The sequence below is a fragment of the Rhinatrema bivittatum genome, chromosome 10 (genome assembly GCF_901001135.1).
Source record: "Rhinatrema bivittatum chromosome 10, aRhiBiv1.1, whole genome shotgun sequence".
NCBI classification, from domain to species: domain Eukaryota; kingdom Metazoa; phylum Chordata; class Amphibia; order Gymnophiona; family Rhinatrematidae; genus Rhinatrema; species Rhinatrema bivittatum.
This window is the reverse complement of record NC_042624.1, coordinates 25860092-25881216: the sequence shown is the minus strand read 5'-3', so window position 1 is coordinate 25881216 and position 21125 is coordinate 25860092. Positions and strand designations below refer to the sequence as shown.

The window sequence follows — 21125 nt, the reverse complement described above, 5'->3', positions numbered from 1 at the left end:
CAAGATACTACTCTCCATTCCACTTGGGCCTTGCTACCCTATCTTCAGGAAAAAGCTCAGGCATGGTTTTTCAGCCAGATCTTCCCTGAAGAGATCCCATTCCCCTGATCTAATTCTCCCTGCTTCTGATCAAGGACTTGAAGATATTTACCCTGCTGTGAATTGGATCACCACGTAAGTTTAATTCAGTTGCAATTTTTGATTTAAATTGATTGCAGTCTACCTTGAGGTCATTCTTAATAAAAGTCAGAATATCAAAGGTCTATAAATAAATGTTGATTGTGCAGGCTCAAAAAAATATTTCACATTATGAAACTTAATTCTACATTTATATAGAAATTTCAGGAAATAAAAGAAAATAGACTTAAGAAGCTATTTCAGGTTATTAATCTACTTTCTCATATCCTCATGTTGATCATACCCTAGCTTCAGTGAAAGGAGAACTGAAGATTGGATTCAAGCCACAGGTTCATCACATACATGCAAAACGTGTCAGTGATGCCTTACCTTGAACTTGATGTGTCTTAGAAGGTCAAAGTGTTCTGCGTAGATTCTGTGATACTCTAAAACTTTTGTATGAGAGAGGAAGTTTGGGAAATGGTCAGGGAAGGGGAAGTCGCTGTAGGACATCATCTCCTTGGACGTGTTGGTGATCACAGACTTGTAGATGCTACCCCTTCCATCCTCTACCTTTTCCTAAATCATAAAGCAAGAGAATGGTGACAATTATTAGAAAAAAATGCTATATTTTCGTTAATGACTTAAAGATCCCAGGGCTTACCGATTCTCTTCTTCCCTGGATTGGGAAAGAACATTCTCTACTCCCTCTTCTGCTTTTCCTTGGACCTGCCAACTCCCTGGCGTCTTTACCGTCTTCCTTCCTTCTACTTTTCCTTTCTTCTCATACTATCCCAGATTAGACACTGAGTTGTCAACAACTCACGTTTGGACTGGAAGAGAAAATCCTCCACATTTCCTTCCCTTCCCCTCCCCTCCCAAAAAAAATTGCTTGCTGCAAAATCTACAGGGGGGTGGTAATCTAGAAGTGGGGTTCTCAGGAAACAGTTGGGGATGGGGTCTTGGGCAACCACAAAATAAGCCAAGCTCAGTCTGAGTAAAGGCGCAGGAAAGGTCGGGCAGATTGTTCTCTGGGCACTTGCTCAATGGTCGCACTCTGCACTTATTTCACATTCTGTCTATGCAGAGTTCTTCTCATCATCATTTTGTATTAATTGGTTATGAGAGGGGCAATGTTCCAGAAGCTTACATACGACCTTGTAGCTAATTTTCAAAGGAAGACTACCTATGTAGTTTCCTTTTGAAAATTGCCTCCAGGTACAAAGTACCCATTCATTTTGCACCTTGTTCTACAAGTACCTGACAAGTACCCAAACACTCAATAGATCCCATGCTACTGATGCTAATTATAGCAGTGGATATTTTCTAAGTCAACTTGATTAATAGCAGGTAATGGACTTCGCTTCCAAGAACTTATCCAATCCTTTTTTAAACCCAGCTACACTTACTGCACTAATCACATCCCCTGGCAACAAATTTCAGAGTTTAATTGTGCACTGAGTGAAAAATAACTCTCTCCGATTAGTTTTAAATGTGCTACATGCTAAGTTCATGGAGTATCCCCTAGTCTTTCCATTATCTGAAAGAGTAAATAACCGATTCACATTTACCTGTTCTAGACGTCTCATGGTTTTAAACACCTCTATCATATCCCCCCCCCCCCCCCCCCAGCCGTCTCCTCTCCAAGCTGAACAGCCCTAACCTCTTTAGTCTTTCCTCATAGGGGAGCTGTTCCATTCCCTTTATCATTTTGGTTGCCCTTCTCTGTACCTTCTCCATTGCAATTATATCTTTTTTGAGATGCGGCGACCAGAATTGTACACAGTATTCAAGGTGCGGTCTCACCATGGAGCAATGCAGAGGCATTATGACATTTTACATAAGAACATAAGAACATAAGAAAATGCCATACTGGGTCAGACCAAGGGTCCATCAAGCCCAGCATCCTGTTTCCAACAGTGGCCAATCCAGGCCATAAGAACCTGGCAAGTACCCAAAAACTAAGTCTATTCCATGTAACCATTGCTAATGGCAGTGGCTATTCTCTAAGTGAACTTAATAGCAGGTAATGGACTTCTCCTCCAAGAACTTATCCAATCCTTTTTTAAACACAGCTATACTAACTGCACGAACCACATTCTCTGGCAACAAATTCCAGAGTTCAATTGTGCGTTGAGTAAAAAAGAACTTTCTCCGATTAGTTTTAAATGTGCCCCATGCTAACTTCATGGAGTGCCCCCTAGTCTTTCTACTATCCGAAAGAGTAAATAACCGATTCACATCTACCCGTTCTAGACCTCTCATGATTTTAAACACCTCTATCATATCCCCCCTCAGTCGTCTCTTCTCCAAGCTGAAAAGTCCTAACCTCTTTAGTCTTTCCTCATAGGGGAGTTGTTCCATTCCCCTTATCATTTTGGTAGCCCTTCTCTGTACCTTCTCCATCGCAATTATATCTTTTTTGAGATGTGGCGACCAGAATTGTACACAGTATTCAAGGTGCGGTCTCACCATGGAGCGATACAGAGGCATTATGACATTTTCCGTTTTATTCATCATTCCTTTTCTAATAATTCCCAACATTCTGTTTGCTTTTTTGACTGCCGCAGCACACTGCACCGACGATTTCAATGTGTTATCCACTATGACACCTAGATCTCTTTCTTGGGTTGTAGCAACCTAATATGGAACCCAACATTGTGTAATTATAGCATGGGTTATTTTTCCCTATATGCATCACCTTGCACTTATCCACATTAAATTTCATCTGCCATTTGGATGCCCAATTTTCCAGTCTCACAAGGTCTTCCTGCAATTTATCACAATCTGCTTGTGATTTAACTACTCTGAACAATTTTGTGTCATCTGCAAATTTGATTATCTCACTCGTCATATTTCTTTCCAGATCATTTATAAATATATTGAACAGTAAGGGTCCCAATACAGATCCCTGAGGCACTCCACTGTCCACTCCCTTCCACTGAGAAAATTGCCCATTCAATCCTACTCTCTGTTTCCTGTCTTTTAGCCAGTTTGCAATCCACGAAAGGACATCGCCACCTATCCCATGACTTTTTACTTTTCCTAGAAGCCTCTCATGAGGCTTTATTCACCGTTTTATTCACCATTCCCTTCCTAATAATTCCTAACATTCTGTTTGCTTTTTTGACTGCCGCAGCACACTGAGCCGACGATTTCAATATGTTATCCACTATGACACCTAGATCTCTTTTCTGAGTGAAAGCTCCTAATATGGAACCTTACATCATGTAACTACAGCAAGGGTTATTTTTCCCTATATGCATCACCTTGCACTTATCCATATTAAATTTCATCAGCCATTTGGATGCCCAATTTTCCAGTCTCCCAACGTCCTCCTGCAATTTATTACAATCTGCTTGAGTTTTAACTACTCTGAATAATTTTGTATCATCTGCAAATTTGATTACCTCACTCATCGTATTCCTTTCCAGCTCATTTATAAATATATTGAAAAGCACCGGTCCAAGTACAGATCCCTGAGGCACTCCACTGTTTACCCTTTTCCACTGAGAAAATTGACCATTTAATCCTACTCTCTGTTTCCTGTCTTTTAAACAGTTTGTAATCCATGAAAGGACATCACCTCCTATCCCATGACTTTTTAGTTTTCTTAGAAGCCTCTCATGAGGAACTTTTTCAAACGCCTTCTGAAAATCCAAATACACTACATCTACCGGTTCACCTTTATCCACATGTTTATTAACCCCTTCAAAAAAGTGAAGCAGATTTGTGAAGCAAGATTTGCCAGTTAAGTTTATCTGGCTAACTTTGTTATCTGGACTGTGAGTGAATATTATCCCCACAGATACACCAACTGAAAAAGAGACTGACACTGTGCCTTTGGTCTTAAAGGTTTATCTTCCCCTCCTACCCACCCTCTTTGGAGAATCCACACCAGAGTTTACAACTGTGCATGGACTAAGCCCTGGCATGGAATATGTCTCTGCCTTCATAGCTACACAGAAGATAGGAAAATAGAGCAAAAGTTGAAAAAGACAAGGTGAGGGCGATGACCAGTGGTATGAGTAGGAGAGTAAGAGAAAGGGAATAAGCAAAAGAGGCGCATAGTGAGAGAAGAGGAATTGTTGGCAAGAAGGATTAGATGACTACAGCTTAACGTGGACTGCAAGAAAATTCCAAGATCACCAACATAAGAAAACAAGGACCAAGGGAAATACAAATAACTGGAATCATGACTTGAAACAGATAAAAGAACAGAGAGAAATAGAGTCCAAAGGAAAGAAACAGAGGGGCTAGCAGAAAGAAAAGATCATGAAGAAGGAGAATAGGCTCATATCTAGCAAGGCCAGATGGCAAGGGACAGTGGAAGAAGCCAAATAAAATCTGGATTTACTAAGCCATGATACTGTAATATTGCGAGTTAAACAGCACGTAACGTGCTTTAAATGCTGTTTGTTGCTTGATATCATCATATCGCAACAGTATTGAATAATATAACACACGATTACTTCCCTCTATGGAAATAAGCTGCTTTGCATGCATAAAATTGCCTAATATATGCAAAGCAGCTTATATATAGGCAATCCTATATTAATAAAATAATGTGGCTGACTTAGAAAAGCTCAGTCCTGTTATTTTAGCATGTTTGAGTGTGCTGCAGGTATTTTACCACAGGAGCATCGGGACACTGACATGGTCCATGATTTTCCTGCAGGAAAATTAAAGGGCCTAAGGCACAAAACTACACCTCCTAAAGGTCACAGATAACCTCAGGGGTCAATGGCACATCCCACCTGCCCCACCATTGCCATCTTCCGAGGTGGCACTGACCCCTTCAAATTTAAGTAAAAGAATGATGCTAACCATGTGACGAGAGCCTGCTCCCTTCCCCTTATATCACAAAAATGCCCCCTTAGCCATTGTGTAGTGCACAGAGTTATACAGAAACAGACAAACTTTAAAGGTTTAATGCTTGATACAGGGATGGGGCTGTGTTTAAAAAATTCTTGATCACAGACAGAGAACAAAAGGGTGAATGCAAAGACTGGAAAAGTGTGATCTTCCTGTGTAAGCTCTGTGACTGCATACTATGTAAACAGATACCAATGTTGCCTTTAAAATGCTTAATGCAAAGCAATGTATGTGTTAAGTTGCTGTGAGCTTATTTACAGTAATTAATTAGAGCTGATATCCTCCTGCTTTGAAATACGCATGGTAGGGAATGGCGTGCTATGCAGTACAGGCATTGTATCGCCTTTAAAAAATACATTCTAATGCTGTAAACAAAAGGGGGCAGGAGAGTGAAAACATGTTTTCATTCTTCTATGATCATAATCACAGTTGGGAAAAAGAGTAAACTGTGAATAATTGTATTGGAGAGGTTAAAGATGGCCAAAAAAGCCGATGGAGTGGGCAAATGCCAAACTGGAAAAGGAGATGTCATTGCAACAAATAAGAGGGGAAGACCAGGGACAGTGAGGCGAAGGAATTATAATGTGAGAAGGACAGAATGCTAAGAGCAGAGTGACATGCCCAGCCTGTGTAAATGACAGGAAATTAAGTGTAGTCTGGCCATTGAAACTGAAGACGTGGCTGCTCTTGTGAAGCACTTCCCAGCGCTCATTTCCCACGATTCCTGTGCCCATGCAGTTATTTCATTTGCCTAGAGATCCTGTCTGCAGTTACCTCTTCAACTTCCTAGAGACTCTGCCTGCAGTCATCACTTCCTAGAGCTGATTTTCTCAGGGAAGTAATTTGCCACCAATTGTACATAGCTTAGCTTACCTCTCTATTCAATATGCTCTTTATTACCATTTATATTTTATGTTGTGTTCTATGGTAATCTATTTTATCATTGCCAGAAAAATATATTATCTATAGGTAAGAGAAAATATAACCACTTTTTACCTATAATTACCCTCTCTGAGTATTATTGCTATTTATATAGGAATATAGCAGACAGGAAAATGGGTGGGGGGTAGATGAATGCCTGATCAGTTGTTATAAGGGCATACATAGGAACCTCCAGCATACATATACAAAATGTGAGGGATTTTTTAATCCACGCACAAAACAGCTATCCAATCCATCATCCAAATAAAGTGAAATCCCTGGGGTTAGTGGATCCCCACCTCCATCCCTAAAATGTAGTCTGGATCCCCTCCCTCACCTCAAACCCCTCCATACCTCAAAACAGTCCCTGGGGCTCAGTGGAGCCCGAAGTGATCCTTAGTTCCGGGCTAGTCAATACATTTTTCCAAATGGCATCAACCTGACCTTGCATCTATCACATGATAGGGGCAAGGTCCGGGATTCAGACATTGGTCACAAAGACTAAGTCCAATCCCTGAACCTAGCCCCTGTCACATGATGGGGCAAGGTCAGGTTGACACCATTTTGAAAATAGTGTCAAAGGGCCTGTGAGGGAGTCTAGAGGAAACTCCCTCAGACCAGCTTAAGGGACTGGCCATAGCTATCTGGTCTGGTCCTCCTTAAGTCTCAAGCTTGTAAGGGATTCTGGGCCCAGGGAGGATCCCTTCAGCCTAGCATAAGAAGACGGCACAGGCCTCAGGGAGCAGGCAAGATGCCAACCTACACTAAAACCTGCTATGTGTGATGTCTCTGTGCTACCTGAACTTGAAGGTGAGATGCATCATTTGTTTGTTTTGCTTTGCCTTTTGTTTTGCACTGTAAATAAATTGCACAAAAGGAAACAGCCCGAGCCTGCCTCCTTATTCCTTCTGGCTGTTCCAAATCGCTATCGCCCAAGTTACCACAGGGCCCCCGTGATATTTGTCCCCTCCCGTTTGTGGCTTAGTAAATCTCCCTATAAGCTTGCAATCTTATTGGAGGGCAAGCTTGTTATAAGCTCATAAAAATAATGGGAACTACAACTCCCTTAATACACTATTTCTTGTGAATATTCTTCTATTTTGTAGCAGTCTTTCTTGTTTTTCTTTCTCAGGAGCTTTACATTTTCAGGCTATCCTTACCTCTCATTCTTTTCAGTGCCACATACAACTTTTCATGTGTAAACACTATAAGTAAGTACTCAAACTCTAATAAAATGTCTATGGCTGGGATCAGCTTGAGGGTATCTGCCGCCTTCATTATCTAATTGGCCCTATTTTTGGTGGGCAATCACTCTTTCTGCTAAACTAATACGGACGATCTCTGAAGCTTACCAGCTCCAGCTTTTGGTGTGTTATCGGGCCAGATAGAGCCTGCCTGTTCTGTCCCCCCACTGACCACTTCATTCTCTGGAGCCTGAGGGGACATTAAAGGGGTTGGCCAGTAGTGGGCTGCCAGTGAAAAGCCATGGCAAAGGGTCTTGCTCCTTGGCTTGGCCCGGCAATTGGTCTGGCATGGAGTTGGGGGTATGGTTATATCTGGGTTATCACAGACTGTTTGGGGAGCTTCACTAGGAGTGGGCTGGGGTCTATGTCTAGTTTCATGCCTGAGCGGGTGGTCGGAGAGAAGTGGGTAAATGATGTTTCTGTGGTATTGGGTTTAGGTGGCGTTTCTCTAGGGAAAAGCATGTTTAACAGCGTGAATGGCTTCCAGTTTTGAAGTATCCAGTATGATGCTGGGGATGAGACATATACACAGTTTATGGCCTATCTTAATATATGCTCTGTCAAAAAGAAGGGAGATGTAATTGTGGATTTAGTTAGATTTTTAAATTATTATCTGAAACATGACATTTTGATGCTGATTGCTTGCTGTGGAAGCGGTGTTGTCATTTGGGTAAATTTATCTCCTGTAAGCTTGGCATGGGAAGAGAAGGGCAGGTATTATTTTAATTTACTGGGGATGTATTACCTGTAAAATGCATTTTTTCTTGAGGTTGGGCATTACTGTAAAATTCGGGTATTGGACCCATGATCATCCCCCAGGGTTTGAGGGACAGGGGATGAAGCTGATGTTAGATTTTATTACTACTGTTTTCATGAAGAATGACAAAATCTTATTTATAGAGGATTTTCACATTCATGATGATGCTACAAAAATATGGTGGCCTATAGCTAATTGTTATAATAAGGAAGTAGTTAAGGCTAAAAAGAAGTATTAAGGTGGGGTTACTACAAAAGTAGGAAATGGACTATGTGAGATGTTTGGGATGTAAGGATAGTATTACATGAGAGGGTTAAACAGAACAATGTCATCTCAGGCATGCTGGACTGTGAATCATTTCTCGTTGAAGGTAGCGAACCTATGAGTAAGAGTGGGAAAACAAATTGGGACTGTATTTATTTAATTAAAAACTTATATACCACTTTTCAGTTTCTAAGTGATTTCAGAGAGGTCTCTTTGAATAAGAATTATGCTGCTAATCGTATTGACCTCATGGGTGTTGTGATCCTGCTCGCGGCGCTGTCCCCGGCCCCCTCTTACCACTATTGCCGCCGCTGCCGGACTCTGTTTTGGCACGGCCTGGACTGCCGCGCTGTTTCTTTCCAGAGTCGCTGCCACCGGGGCCTTGCCTGCGCGGCCGGATGCCTCTGACTCCTTCTTCATGGCCCTGCTGATGCCGCTGATGTTCCTCTTGCGGCAGGAGTTGCCACCACTACAGCCTTGATCTTTGTGGCCTAGTGCTGTCCCCAGGAAGCCTTCATCTTTGCGGCTCTGAGCCGTCATCATTGACTCCACCTTCCACAGCAGGATGCCACCGTTGGGGTTCCATCATGCGGCAGGAAGCTACCCCGGGTCTGCCTCTCTTCGTGGTCTAGTGCCACTGTCGGGGCCTGCTCCTCCATCTGCATAGCAGGGATGCTGCTGTCCATAGTCCTGCTCCTCTCTGGGCCTTCCTGTAGGTGCTGGTGCGTGCCTATTCCTTCTATTTAAAGGGCCAGTGGCGGGAAAGTCCTCGTCAGCTCATTTCCTGCTTCAGCCCTATTTAAGGGCTCACTTACAGTTCCTCGGGGCCTTTGGATCGGATGTCATGGTTGTCCATGTTCTTCTGTGCCGGTCCAGGTCCTCCGTGGTCTTCATTTGTCTAGATGGCTTCGTTCTGTGTTCCTGGTCTCCTTGTCCTGATGTTCCTGGTCTCGTCCTTTATCAGAGCTCCTTCGTCTCCTGTTCCATGTCCTGATGTTCTGTGGTTCCATTCCTGAGTCCTGATGTTCCAAATGTTCTGTGTTCCTGATGTCTTGGTCCTGATGTCTTCGTCTTCGCCTCTGCAACCAGTTCCAGTTTCCTGCATCCACCTTTTCTGGCATGCCACTGTCATGGTCCGTGACCAGTCCATGGGGGGCTGTGTAGGGCGCTTCGTGGTACAAGGCCTTCTTCTCGTCTGCAGTGCAAGTCTCTGGAAGACTCTTGTTTTTAATGTTCTGAGTTCCAAGTTCCGAGTCTTGAATCCTGAGTCTTGAATCCTGTCCCGGTCTTCGGAGTTCCTTGCTTGCTTCTGACCATGCCCAAGACTCTACCAGAACCTGCTCCGCTTCAGCATGGTCCGTGACCAGCCACAGGCAGCTGTGTAGGGCGCGCCCCAGTGCAGACCTCTACTGAATCTTCGACATGTTCCAGTCTCAAGTTCCACTACTTCACCTGGAGTCTGCTTCGTGCTCAGCATGGTCCGCGACCAGCCATGGGTGGCTGTGTAGGGCGCGCTGCAATGCAGTTCTCACCCAGTACTTTCGCCTGAATCCTTGCCTGAGACCTTCTGAATCCTTGCCCGAGTCTTCTGAGAAACCTGAAGTCTTGTCCGAGTCTTCTGAGTAACCTGAATCCTTGTCTGAGTCCTTCCAAGTTCCAAGTCTTCGTTTGAGTCTTCCAAGTAACCTGAGTCCTCGTCTGAGTCCTTCCAAGTTCCAAGTCTTCATTTTGTTCCTGTCCTCAGCCTCCATCTGGCCTCACCCACTCGTCATTCCCAAGTGGTGGGACCGAAAAGGCTTTCGAGTGGCTGGAGGGCTACTTCTGAGACCAGCATTGCATTGCTGGGTCTCCTTTGTGTGTGTAAGTCCAGTGAAGGGCTGATCCTGCTTGGTGTCTGTTCCGAGTTCCTTGCTTTAATTCCAGTCCTGCTTTGTTCCTTTTCTGCCCATGCTTGCATGCGCTCACCTCCCATGGTATGGCTCGGGGCTCCTCTCTGAGTCGTGCCGTGGTTCAGGGGATCATGCTCTCTCATGAGCTAGCGGCCGTGCCTGCATCAGGACCTGTAGGTTGCGGTTGCAACAATGGGCTGATAATATTTCAAATTTGAATTTAAAACCGGCGATACAAGCCTATTGATACCTTTAAAAAAGTAAAACCCTGAACTTGATTCTCCAAATTATTATGAGCCAATGGTATTGCATGAGATTTGTGGGTAATATGTTGTAGTATGGAAAGTCCAGGAATAATTCTTGCTGTCAAATTTTGGACATATTGAGAAGAGCTCGTAGTGTTGTCTGTGGTAAACCAAGAAACAATATATTACAATAGTCAAGCGGTGTCATAATTAAAGAATGAACTACTGTTTTTAAATTATTCCCTTCGAGATACAGATGTATCCTAGGGAATCAAATCAAGTTTGTAATATGCATTGGGGCGGATTTTAAAAGGAGCGCGAATAGGCCTACTTTTGTTTGCGCTCAGGCGCAAACAAAAGTACGCTGGATTTTAGTAGATACGCGCGGAGCCGCGCGTATCTACTAAAAAACCTGGATCGGCGCGCGCAAGGCTATGGATTTTGTATAGCCGGCGCGCGCCGAGCCGCGCAGCCCACCCTCTTTCCCTCCGAGGCCGCTCCGAAATCGGAGCGGCCTCGGAGAGAATCCTCTAACACCCTCCCCTCACCTTCCCCTCCCTTCCTCTACCTAACCCACCCGCCCGGCCCTGTCTATACCCCCCCTTACCTTTGTTGGGGGATTTACGCCTCCCAGAGGGAGGCGTAAATCCCCGCGCGCCAGCGGGCCTCCTGCGCACCGGGCCGCGACCTGGAGGCGGGTACGGAGGGCATGGCCACGCCCCCGGATCGCCCCGGGCCGTAGCCACGCCCCCTTACCCGCCCCCAAAACGCTGCCGACACGCCCCGAAAACGCCGCGACGACCGGGACCGCCCCCGACACGCCCCCCGACACGCCCCCTCCGAAAACCCCGGGACTTACACGAATCCCGGGGCTCTGCGCTCGCCGGTAGACCTATGTAAAATAGGCTTACCGGCGCGCAGGGCCCTGCTCGCGTAAATCTGCCCAGTTTTGGGCGGATTTACGCGAGCAGGGCTCTGAAAATCCGCCCCATTACGTACAAGTTGATTAACATGAGGACGTAGTGATAAAGTAGTATCCATTAATACACCTAGATTTCAAATGATTTACAATGGAAATCACATTTCCATTAATAGATACATCAGTTGGAACACTTTTTTCCGGATTCCTAGATAAATATAGAATTTTGGTATTTTTCATGTTCAAGGTTAACTTATTTTCCGCCAGCCATTGGCTAAGAGAAAGAATTGTGGTCTTAATTTTTTCTAACACAACTGTGAGAGATCTCTTAATTGGTATATAAAACTGGATGTCATCCACAAAAATGTAATGTTCAACATCAAGACTAGAAAATACTTTGCAAATGGTTGCTATGTAAACATTAAATAACGATGCAGATAGTGCCAATCCTTGAAGCACACCTGTTTTAATATCCAATAAGGGAGACTCAGAATTGTTATAAAGTACTTTCTGATAATGTCCTTTTAAAAAGGACGTAGCCAATTATGAACTGTATTGGCTATTCCAATTTCTTTAAGCCTTACTAATATTTAATGGGGGCTGGGAAGATGAGCGACGATGATATGGGTTTAGTTGGAAATTTTTATATAGATGGTTTTAGAGCTCTTTTTCTTTTTGAATTTAGAAAATGTGTGGCTATAGTGAGGACTACTTTTTGTAGTTTAGATCCCTGACCAGCAAAAATAGTGAAGGGCTTGTTGGAAGTTAGTTTTATTGTTTGTTCTGAGAATTATTAATGAGCAGAATTCCACTGCTGCTACATTCTTCGATTATCATTCCAATTCTCAAGAAACCTTCTGTGAAAGTTTTAAATTGCTCCAGTTAGTTGAGAAAAGTTAGTTGTAGCTAAGTTATTGGAAAAAGCAGTGACTGTGCAGTTAACAGCTTTTTTTTTTTAGAAGAGAGAAGGGGGGGTTTGCATCTATTTCAGTCAGGTTTTGATCCTATCATAGTACAAGGATGGTTTTAATTTCACTTACTGATGATATTTTGAGATGGTTTGAAAAAGGTGAAGAGATATCATTATTATTGTTAGATTTATCCATAGCATTTGATTTTGTTGACCATCAAATATTATTGTAATGTTACATGGAGTTAAGGAGTGCAGGGATGGCTCTATAGTGGAGTCAATCATTTTTATCAAACAGGCCAGCTAAGGTTTTAGTTAATGGCGAGTTGTCATCTACGATTAAATTAGATTGTGTGTTACTGCAGGGTTCACCATTATCCCTGGGAAAATTATTAGATGAATTAGGATTGAGGGGATATTTATATGCAGATGATATGCAAATTGTGGTACTTATGGGGAAGAACAGGTTAAAGGCTATGTTGGATTTGAATTTAGCCCTCGTTAAGATTGCTGATTGGGTTACAGTGAATAAATTGATATTGACGTCCAAAAAGACGGAGTTATTAATGGTAGGTGGTGTGACATCTGATTTCCTGCCTGGGCCTCCCTGAGGGACTCATGCATAGATTGCAATAATCCAGAATGTGGCAGCTACAGTGGTTTATGAATGTTCAAGGAGAACTTCTGTTTCTCCAGTATTCAAAATTTGCATTGGTTGCTAATAGCTGCAGTCCCTGAATGTAATCTGCTTTGAAGTGACTCAAAAGCAGAAATGACAAAATAAATAACTAAATAAAATAGTGAGGCACAAATTGATTTTAAAATATTAATGTTAACTCTTCATATGATGAGGGGATTGGGGCCCAAATATTTGAAAGACAAACTGAACTGTTATATGCCAGGACAATAACTGAGATCCAGCCAAGGTCAGTTATTGGTAAGTCCATCATTCTGGGAAGCGGGTAAAGTAGGATTGCATATGAAAGCTTTCTCTGTTCAAGCTCTCAAACTTTGGAATTTACTAACTGTATTAGACAGGGATTGAAAATTATGAAGAAATTTCGATGTTATGAGTCAGGGCTTATTAAGCCCCTATAGAATAGAACCACTGACTGAGTTGTATAATATATATATTCAGGATTTGTTTAGCTTTTTGTCTTATCTTTTCTATTAAGCTGTCTGACTTTTCTGAAAAACGAAACCACTGAATTTTGTGTGCTAGTATGTGAGGGCCTCAAGAAACCTGCATTATTGAGTTACCTATAGGACACATTCCACTGACTTTTTTGTGCCAGCATTTGGCAGGGCCCATCTGCTCTAGGATTGGAATGTATGAAAAGAAAAAGTGAACAGAACAATTGATGGCTGAGGATTGGTGGGAAAGTCAGACAAAAAACAACATATTCTATATAAACCAACTTTTGGGACCAATACTTCAGTACTGGTGGTAATGCAAGGTGTTCGACATGTGCTTCATGCTGAGTTGTAAGGGTAACTTACTGGTTCACTGCTGAGATTCATTGGATGACCTGAGTGACGTGAACAGATATAGTATTGCCTTGTAAATATATATACTATCTGGTTTTTTATTTGCTTATTCTATATATATATACTTTCTTATCTTCTATTATACTTGTATTATTTCTTTTTGTTTACATTATACCTTACTCTTATGTGCATTGCAATTTTTTATTAGTTTTAGATTATTATATATGCTAAATTTAGTGTGACAAAAATTTAGTGACAAAAATTTAGTGTGACAAAATTTAGTGTTACTGGATCGTGGGTCACCAATATAAATCTCTGTTAAGAAAATTATTTTATTCTTTATTCACATTATCAAATTCTAAAACAAATCTCAATTTTTCATTTTACTATTTTTAATTAAATTGTTTTGTATGTTTTTTTATAATGAAGAGACAGAGCCTCAGAACTGGTATCTTAGATTATGACCTAAGATTGTTAAACCAGTAAGTTCAATCACCAGCTCAATTTTGTAAGTCTCTTTTTCTGCTTTAAAATAAAATGCCAATGTTGCAAATTGTTTTAATTCTCAAAAATTCTCAAAACTGCTATGAGATCAATCTTTGCATTTTTAAATTCTCAAAACTCCTGTGAAATCAATTTTCTATGTTGGAATTTTGTTTTTATAATAGGGATGATGCAAATAATCCCTTCTATATATCTTGACCAATGATAACAAGAATATTTCACTAAATGCAAAAACATCTGTCCATATTGGTAAATTGTATCCCAATTTGTAAGCCCAAAATCTTATAGCTTGCACAACTGTGTAATGGTTTCAGAATCTGACTGACTGAAACTTGCCCGATGTTGCAGGAGAGCCATTTGTAATCTTGCTTTGATGTGGTTTCTTTTTTTAGCGATCAGCTTGCTGCACATTTAAATTGAAAACAGCAAAAAATGGCTACAAAGTATCAAGGAGGCATGTTGCAAATTCTCAAAACTTATTGCTGATGTCTAGCCAAAGCAATGCAAGCCTCTCTTGAATGGCTGTTGTATCTGCTGATTTAATGCAGCAAAAGTCACTTATCTGAAACTTGTAGCATCATTCTGATTTTCTTAGCTTAACAAGTCAGTGCCGTGCTCCACCGCCAACGTTAACTTTTCGCTAAACGCTGCTTCAGGGCGGATTCTGGAAACTAATGTAAAGAACAGAGCAACAGAATTAGTTTAACAACTCAGCCTTAAAATACAAACATTTTAATGGTCTGTACTCACATGTATCTCTCAGCTTTCAGATGTATCGGGCATAATTCTGCCAACAAACATGGCTACGGCTTTTTTAAGCTACTCTCCATTTTCAAATGTGACCAATGAAAAATAACGTTTAAACATCCAACGTGCTTATGTCAACTTATCCAACTAATTGTGTGTTTTTATTATTATTTAATCTTGCAAAGGATGGATCAATCAGCGAATTAAACTAGTCCACTCAATTTTGCCATTATGACCTTTAGGTTCTTCTGAGCATAATTTGTAAATCCATTCCTGTTCTCGATGATATAATATTCTCTCCTGATTTCCTCCTCTTATATCTGAACGTATGTGATCTATGACAAACCAATGTAATTCCTGTATTGTATGTCCTTTAGAAATGCAGTGTTCTACCATCCGTGCGGTCAGTCTTTTGTTTTTTAAACAACTTTTGTGTTCACTAATTCTTAAACATAGATTTCTTTTTAAGAAAATAAGAAAATGCCATACTGGGTCAGACCAAGGGTCCATCAAGCCCAGCATCCTGTGTCCAACAGTGGCCAATCCAGGCCATAAGAACCTGGCAAGTACCCAAACACTAAGTCTATTCCATGTTACCATTGCTAATGGCAGTGGCTATTCTCTAAGGGGGTCATTTTCAAAGGAGTTACGCATGTAAATGTGACATACTATCGTAGCAATTTTCAAAAGCTATTTACTCGAGTAAAGTGCACTTACTTGAGTAAATCCTATGGACAATTCAATGGCATATATTGTAGCAATTTTGAAAAGCCCACTTACTTGAGCAAAGTGTATTTACTCGAGCAAAAACCAGTTTTGCTCGAGTAAATGCTTTTTAAAATCTACCCCTAAGTGAACTTAATAGCAGGTAATGGACTTCTCCTCCAAGCACTTATCCAATCCTTTTTTAAACACAGCTATACTAATTGCACTAACCATTTTCCGTTTTATTCACCATTCCCTTTCTAATAATTCCCAACATTCTGTTTGCTTTTTTGTCTGCCGCAGCACACTGAACCGACGAGTTCAATGTGTTATCCACTATGACACCTTGATCTCTTTCTTGGGTTGTAGCACCTAATACGGAACCCAACATTGTGTAATTATAGCATGGGTTATTTTTCCCTATATGCATCACCTTGCACTTATCCACATTAAATTTCATCTGCCATTTGGATGCCCAATTTTCCAGTCTCACAAGGACTTCCTGCAATTTATCACAATCTGCTTGTGATTTAACTACTCTGAACAATTTTGTGTCATCTGCAAATTTGATTATCTCACTCGTAGTATTTCTTTCCAGATCATTTATAAATATATTGAACAGTAAGAGTCCCAATACAGATCCCTGAGGCACTCCACTGTCCCCTCCCTTCCACTGAGAAAATTGTCCATTTAATCCTACTCTCTGTTTCCTGTCTTTTAGCCGGTTTGCAATCCACGAAAGGACATCGCCACCTATCCCATGACTTTTTACTTTTACTAGAAGCCTCTCATGAGGAACTTTGTCAAACGCCTTCTGAAAATCCAAGTATACTATATCTACCGGTTCACCTTTATCTTTTGTCTGACCTATATACATTTTTTGACATGGGCAGACTATTATGTAAACAACAAAAGTGGTCTGACAAGTGGTGAAAAATTTGAAATTGTATTGGATACCAGTCAGCAAGCTTGTATAAGATTTTGTTTCAATGGTTTGATTGCAAATTTTACAATGGCCGCATTTATAATGACCATAAAGAGGCTTGCCATCTATAGTCTGTGTGTTCTGTGTTTTATCCTTGAATGTTGATGGGCACAAAATGTCTCTCAGATTTTTCCCTCTCGAGAATGCCGCCCTAAATTCTAGTTCTTCAAAACCAGGGATCATTTGAATCAAATGCCAATGTTTATGCATACTTTGTATAATGTTCTTAGTCATAGGAGAATATCTGGTAATACAAGTAATCATATTGGTATCTTAAGATTTAGATTGAGGTGTTAATAGAGCCTCTCTGTCATAATAAAGGGCTCTTTTGAAACCACTGCTAATACTTTTCTTCGGATAACCTCTTTTTCTTAAATCAGAACTTAATCTTTGTGATTGCTGTGTGTATATCTCATTGTTAGAACAATTCCTTTTATATCTTAGAAATTGTGAGAAAGGCAGACTAGTTTTAAAGGTAACCGGTGTGCACTTTGATAATGCAATAAAGTATTTCTGTCTGTGCTTTTTTTTTTTTATAAACACCAGTGATGATATCACCATTGTTCTGTTTCTCAATTGTAACATCCAAAAATGAGATCTTGGACAAATTGTATGTTACTGTAAATTGAATATTATCATCACAAGTATTTAACCATGTAACGAACTGTAGAAGCTCCACTTCATTACCACTCCAAAGAATGAAAATATCATCTATGTATCTTTTGTAGAGACTAATTTTAGGAAAAAAAGGTGAGTTGTATATCCATTCTTTTTCAAAGTCCGCCATGAATAAATTGGCTATTGATGGGGCCATGGTGGCCCCCATCGCTGTTCCTGCAATTTGTTGGTAATAATTTTGTTGGAAAATGAAAAAAGTTTTTTTCAATGCAATGGTAACTAAAGTCAATAAAAATTCACTTGGTATCCTGCATGGTTGTTCTTTTGCTTCCAAATATGTCTTGATCACCTTCAGCGCAGCATCTTGAGGTATGGACATATATAATGATTGTATATCTAATGTGACAAACCATTTATCATTAATATCCTTTTTATTTTCTTCCATAATAATATTCTATTCTATTTACAGTAACATACAATAGTCTGCCCATGTCAAAAAATGTATATAGGTCAGACAAAAGATAAAGGTGAACCGGTAGATATAGTATACTTGGATTTTCAGAAGGCGTTTGACAAAGTTCCTCATGAGAGGCTTCTAGTAAAAGTAAAAAGTCATGGGATAGGTGGCGATGTCCTTTCGTGGATTGCAAACTGGCTAAAAGACAGGAAACAGAGAGTAGGATTAAATGGACAATTTTCTCAGTGGAAGGGAGTGGACAGTGGAGTGCCTCAGGGATCTGTATTGGGACCCTTACTTTTCAATATATTTATAAATGATCTGGAAATAAATACAACGAGTGAGATAATCAAATTTGCAGATGACACAAAATTGTTCAGAGTAGTTAAATCACAAGCAGATTGTGATAAATTGCAGGAAGACCTTGTGAGACTGGAAAATTGGGCATCCAAATGGCAGATGAAATTTAATGTGGATAAGTGCAAGGTGATGCATATAGGGAAAAATAACCCATGCTATAATTACACAATGTTGGGTTCCGTATTAGGTGCTACAACCCAAGAAAGAGATCTGGGTGTCATAGTGGATAACACATTGAAATCGTCGGTGCAGTGTGCTGCGGCAGTCAAAAAAGCAAACAGAATGTTGGGAATTATTAGAAAGGGAATGGTGAATAAAACGGAAAATGTCATAATGCCTCTGTATCGCTCCATGGTGAGACCGCACCTTGAATACTGTGTACAATTCTGGTTGCCGCATCTCAAAAAAGATATAATTGCGATGGAGAAGGTACAGAGAAGAGCTACCAAAATGATAAGGGGAATGGAACAACTCCCCTATGAGGAAAGACTAAAGAGGTTAGGACTTTTCAGCTTGGAATAGAAACTGCTGAGGGGGGATATGATAGAGATGTTTAAAATCATGAGAGGTCTAGAACGGGTAGATGTGAATCGGTTATTTACTCTTTTGGATAGTAGAAAGACTAGGGGGCACTCCATGAAGTTAGCATGGGGCACATTTAAAACTAATCGGAGAAAATTCTTTTTCACTCAACGCACAATTAAACTCTGACATTTGTTGCCAGAGGATATGGTTAGTGCAGTTAGTATAGCTGTGTTTAAAAAAAGGTTGGATAAGCTCTTGGAGGAGAAGTCCATTAGCTGCTATTAAGATCACTTAGAGAATAGCCACTGCCATTAGCAATGGTAACATGGAATAGACTTAGTTTTTGGGTACTTGCCAGGTTCTAATGGCCTGGATTAGCCACTGTTGGACACAGGATGCTGGGCTTGATGGACCCTTGGTCTGACCCAGTATGGCATTTTCTTATGTTCTTAAAAAGAAATCTATGTTTAAGAATTAGTGAACACAAAAGTTGTTTAAAAAACAAAAGACTGACCGCACGGATGGTAGAACACTGCATTTCTAAAGGACATACAATACAGGAATTACATTGGTTTGTCATAGATCACATACGTTCAGATATAAGAGGAGGAAATCAGGAGAGAATATTATATCATCGAGAACAGGAATAGATTTACAAATTATGCTCAGAAGAACCTAAAGGTCTTAATGGCAAAATTGAGTGGACTAGTTTAATTCGCTGATTGATGCATCCTTTGCAAGATTAAATAATAATAAAAACACACAATTAGTTGGATAAGTTGACATAAGCACGTTGGATGTTTAAACGTTATTTTTCATTGGTCACATTTGAAAATGGAGGGTAGCTTAAAAAAGCCGTAGCCATGTTTGTTGGCAGAATTATGCCCGATACATCTGAAAGCTGAGAGATACATGTGAGTACAGACCATTAAAATGTTTGTATTTTAAGGCTGAGTTGTTAAACTAATTCTGTTGCTCTGTTCTTTACATTAGTTTCCAGAATCCGCCCTGAAGCAGCGTTTAGCGAAAAGTTAACGTTGGCGGTGGAGCACGGCACTGACTTGTTAAGCTAAGAAAATCAGAATGATGCTACAAGTTTCAGATAAGTGACTTTTGCTGCATTAAATCAGCAGATACAACAGCCATTCAAGAGAGGCTTGCATTGCTTTGGCTAGACATCAGCAATAAGTTTTGAGAATTTGCAACATGCCTCCTTGATACTTTGTAGCCATTTTTTGCTGTTTTCAATTTAAATGTGTAGCAAGCTGATCGCTAAAAAAAGAACCCACATCAAAGCAAGATTACAAACGGCTCTCCTGCAACATCGGGCAAGTGTCAGTCAGTCAGATTCTGAAACCACTACACAGTTGTGCAAGCTATAAGATTTTGGGCTTACAAATTGGGATACAAGTTACCAATATGGATAGATGTTTTTGCATTTAGTGAAATATTCTTGTTATCATTGGTCAAGATATATAGAAGGGATTATTTGCATCATCCCTATTATAAAAACAAAATTCCAAGAAAGAAAATTGATTTCATAGCAGTTTTGAGAATTTAAAAATGCAAAGATTGATCTCATAGCAGTTTTGAGAATTTTTGAGAATTAAAACAATTTGAAACATTGGCATTTTATTTTAAAGTAGAAAAAGAGACTTACAAAATTGAGCCGGTGATTGAACTTACTGGTTTAACAATCTTAGGTCATAACCTAAGATACCAGTTCTGAGGCTCTGTCTCTTCATTATAAAAAAACATACAAAACAATTTAATTAAAAATAGTAAAATGAAAAATTGAGATTTGTTTTAGAATTTGATAATGTGAATAAAGAATAAAATAATTTTCTTAACAGAGATTTATATTGGTGACCCACGATCCAGTAACAGTTAGTATATATATGTGGATTGAATTGGATTCTAACTGATCCCCTCTTTATTTTGTTTTTACAAAATTTAATGTGACAAAAATGTGAAAAATCATCTCCAACCCCCACAACTACAAACCGCTCAGTCGTAGCAATCCATCCCTCCCTACAGATTCCTTCACACTCTGCGCACGAGATCTCGGAGTCACTATAGACAATCAATTAAATCTAAAAAAGCACATTAATACAACTCTAAAATAAGGCTTCTTCAAGCTCCATATACTCAAAAAGCTCAAACCACTTCTCCATACCCATGACTTCCGTACAGTCTTACAAGCAACACTTCTCACCAATATTGACTATTGCAATTCCTTACTCCTAGGCCTCCCTACTCTACCATCAAACCTCTACAAATGTTGCAAAACGCAATGGCCAGAGTCCTTACTAATACCCGTAAAGCTGACCACATCACCCCCATTCTCAAGGAACTGCATTGGCTCCCCATTTCTGCCCGCATCTTACATAAAACCCTCACGATCATTCACAAATCCCTTTACAACCATAATCTCAACTGGCTTGATGATGCCCCACGCTTTCATCCATCCATCTGCCCGACTAGAACTGCTCACGAAGCCACCCTCTACACCCCTACCCTCAAAATTGCACACCTCACCTCCACTAGGGAGCGAGCCATCTCTATCGCAGGTCCTACCCTCTGGAACTCTAGAGC

The 21125-nt window shown here is 40.5% G+C and overlaps 2 protein-coding genes across 2 annotated transcripts in view; one reads left to right on the top strand and one right to left on the bottom strand.

Annotated features, from left to right (window-relative positions):
- LOC115100245 (dimethylaniline monooxygenase [N-oxide-forming] 2-like) overlaps positions 1–21125 on the top strand; it is a 158122-nt gene that overhangs the window by 37054 nt on the left and 99943 nt on the right. The window lies entirely within an intron of this gene.
- Positions 1–21125, bottom strand: part of LOC115100247 (dimethylaniline monooxygenase [N-oxide-forming] 2-like) — a 69469-nt gene that overhangs the window by 31658 nt on the left and 16686 nt on the right. Inside the window, exon 3 of the mRNA XM_029618617.1 lies at positions 508–696. Coding sequence (XP_029474477.1) covers positions 508–696 — 189 coding nt within the window. The remainder of the gene's footprint in view (positions 1–507; positions 697–21125) is intronic.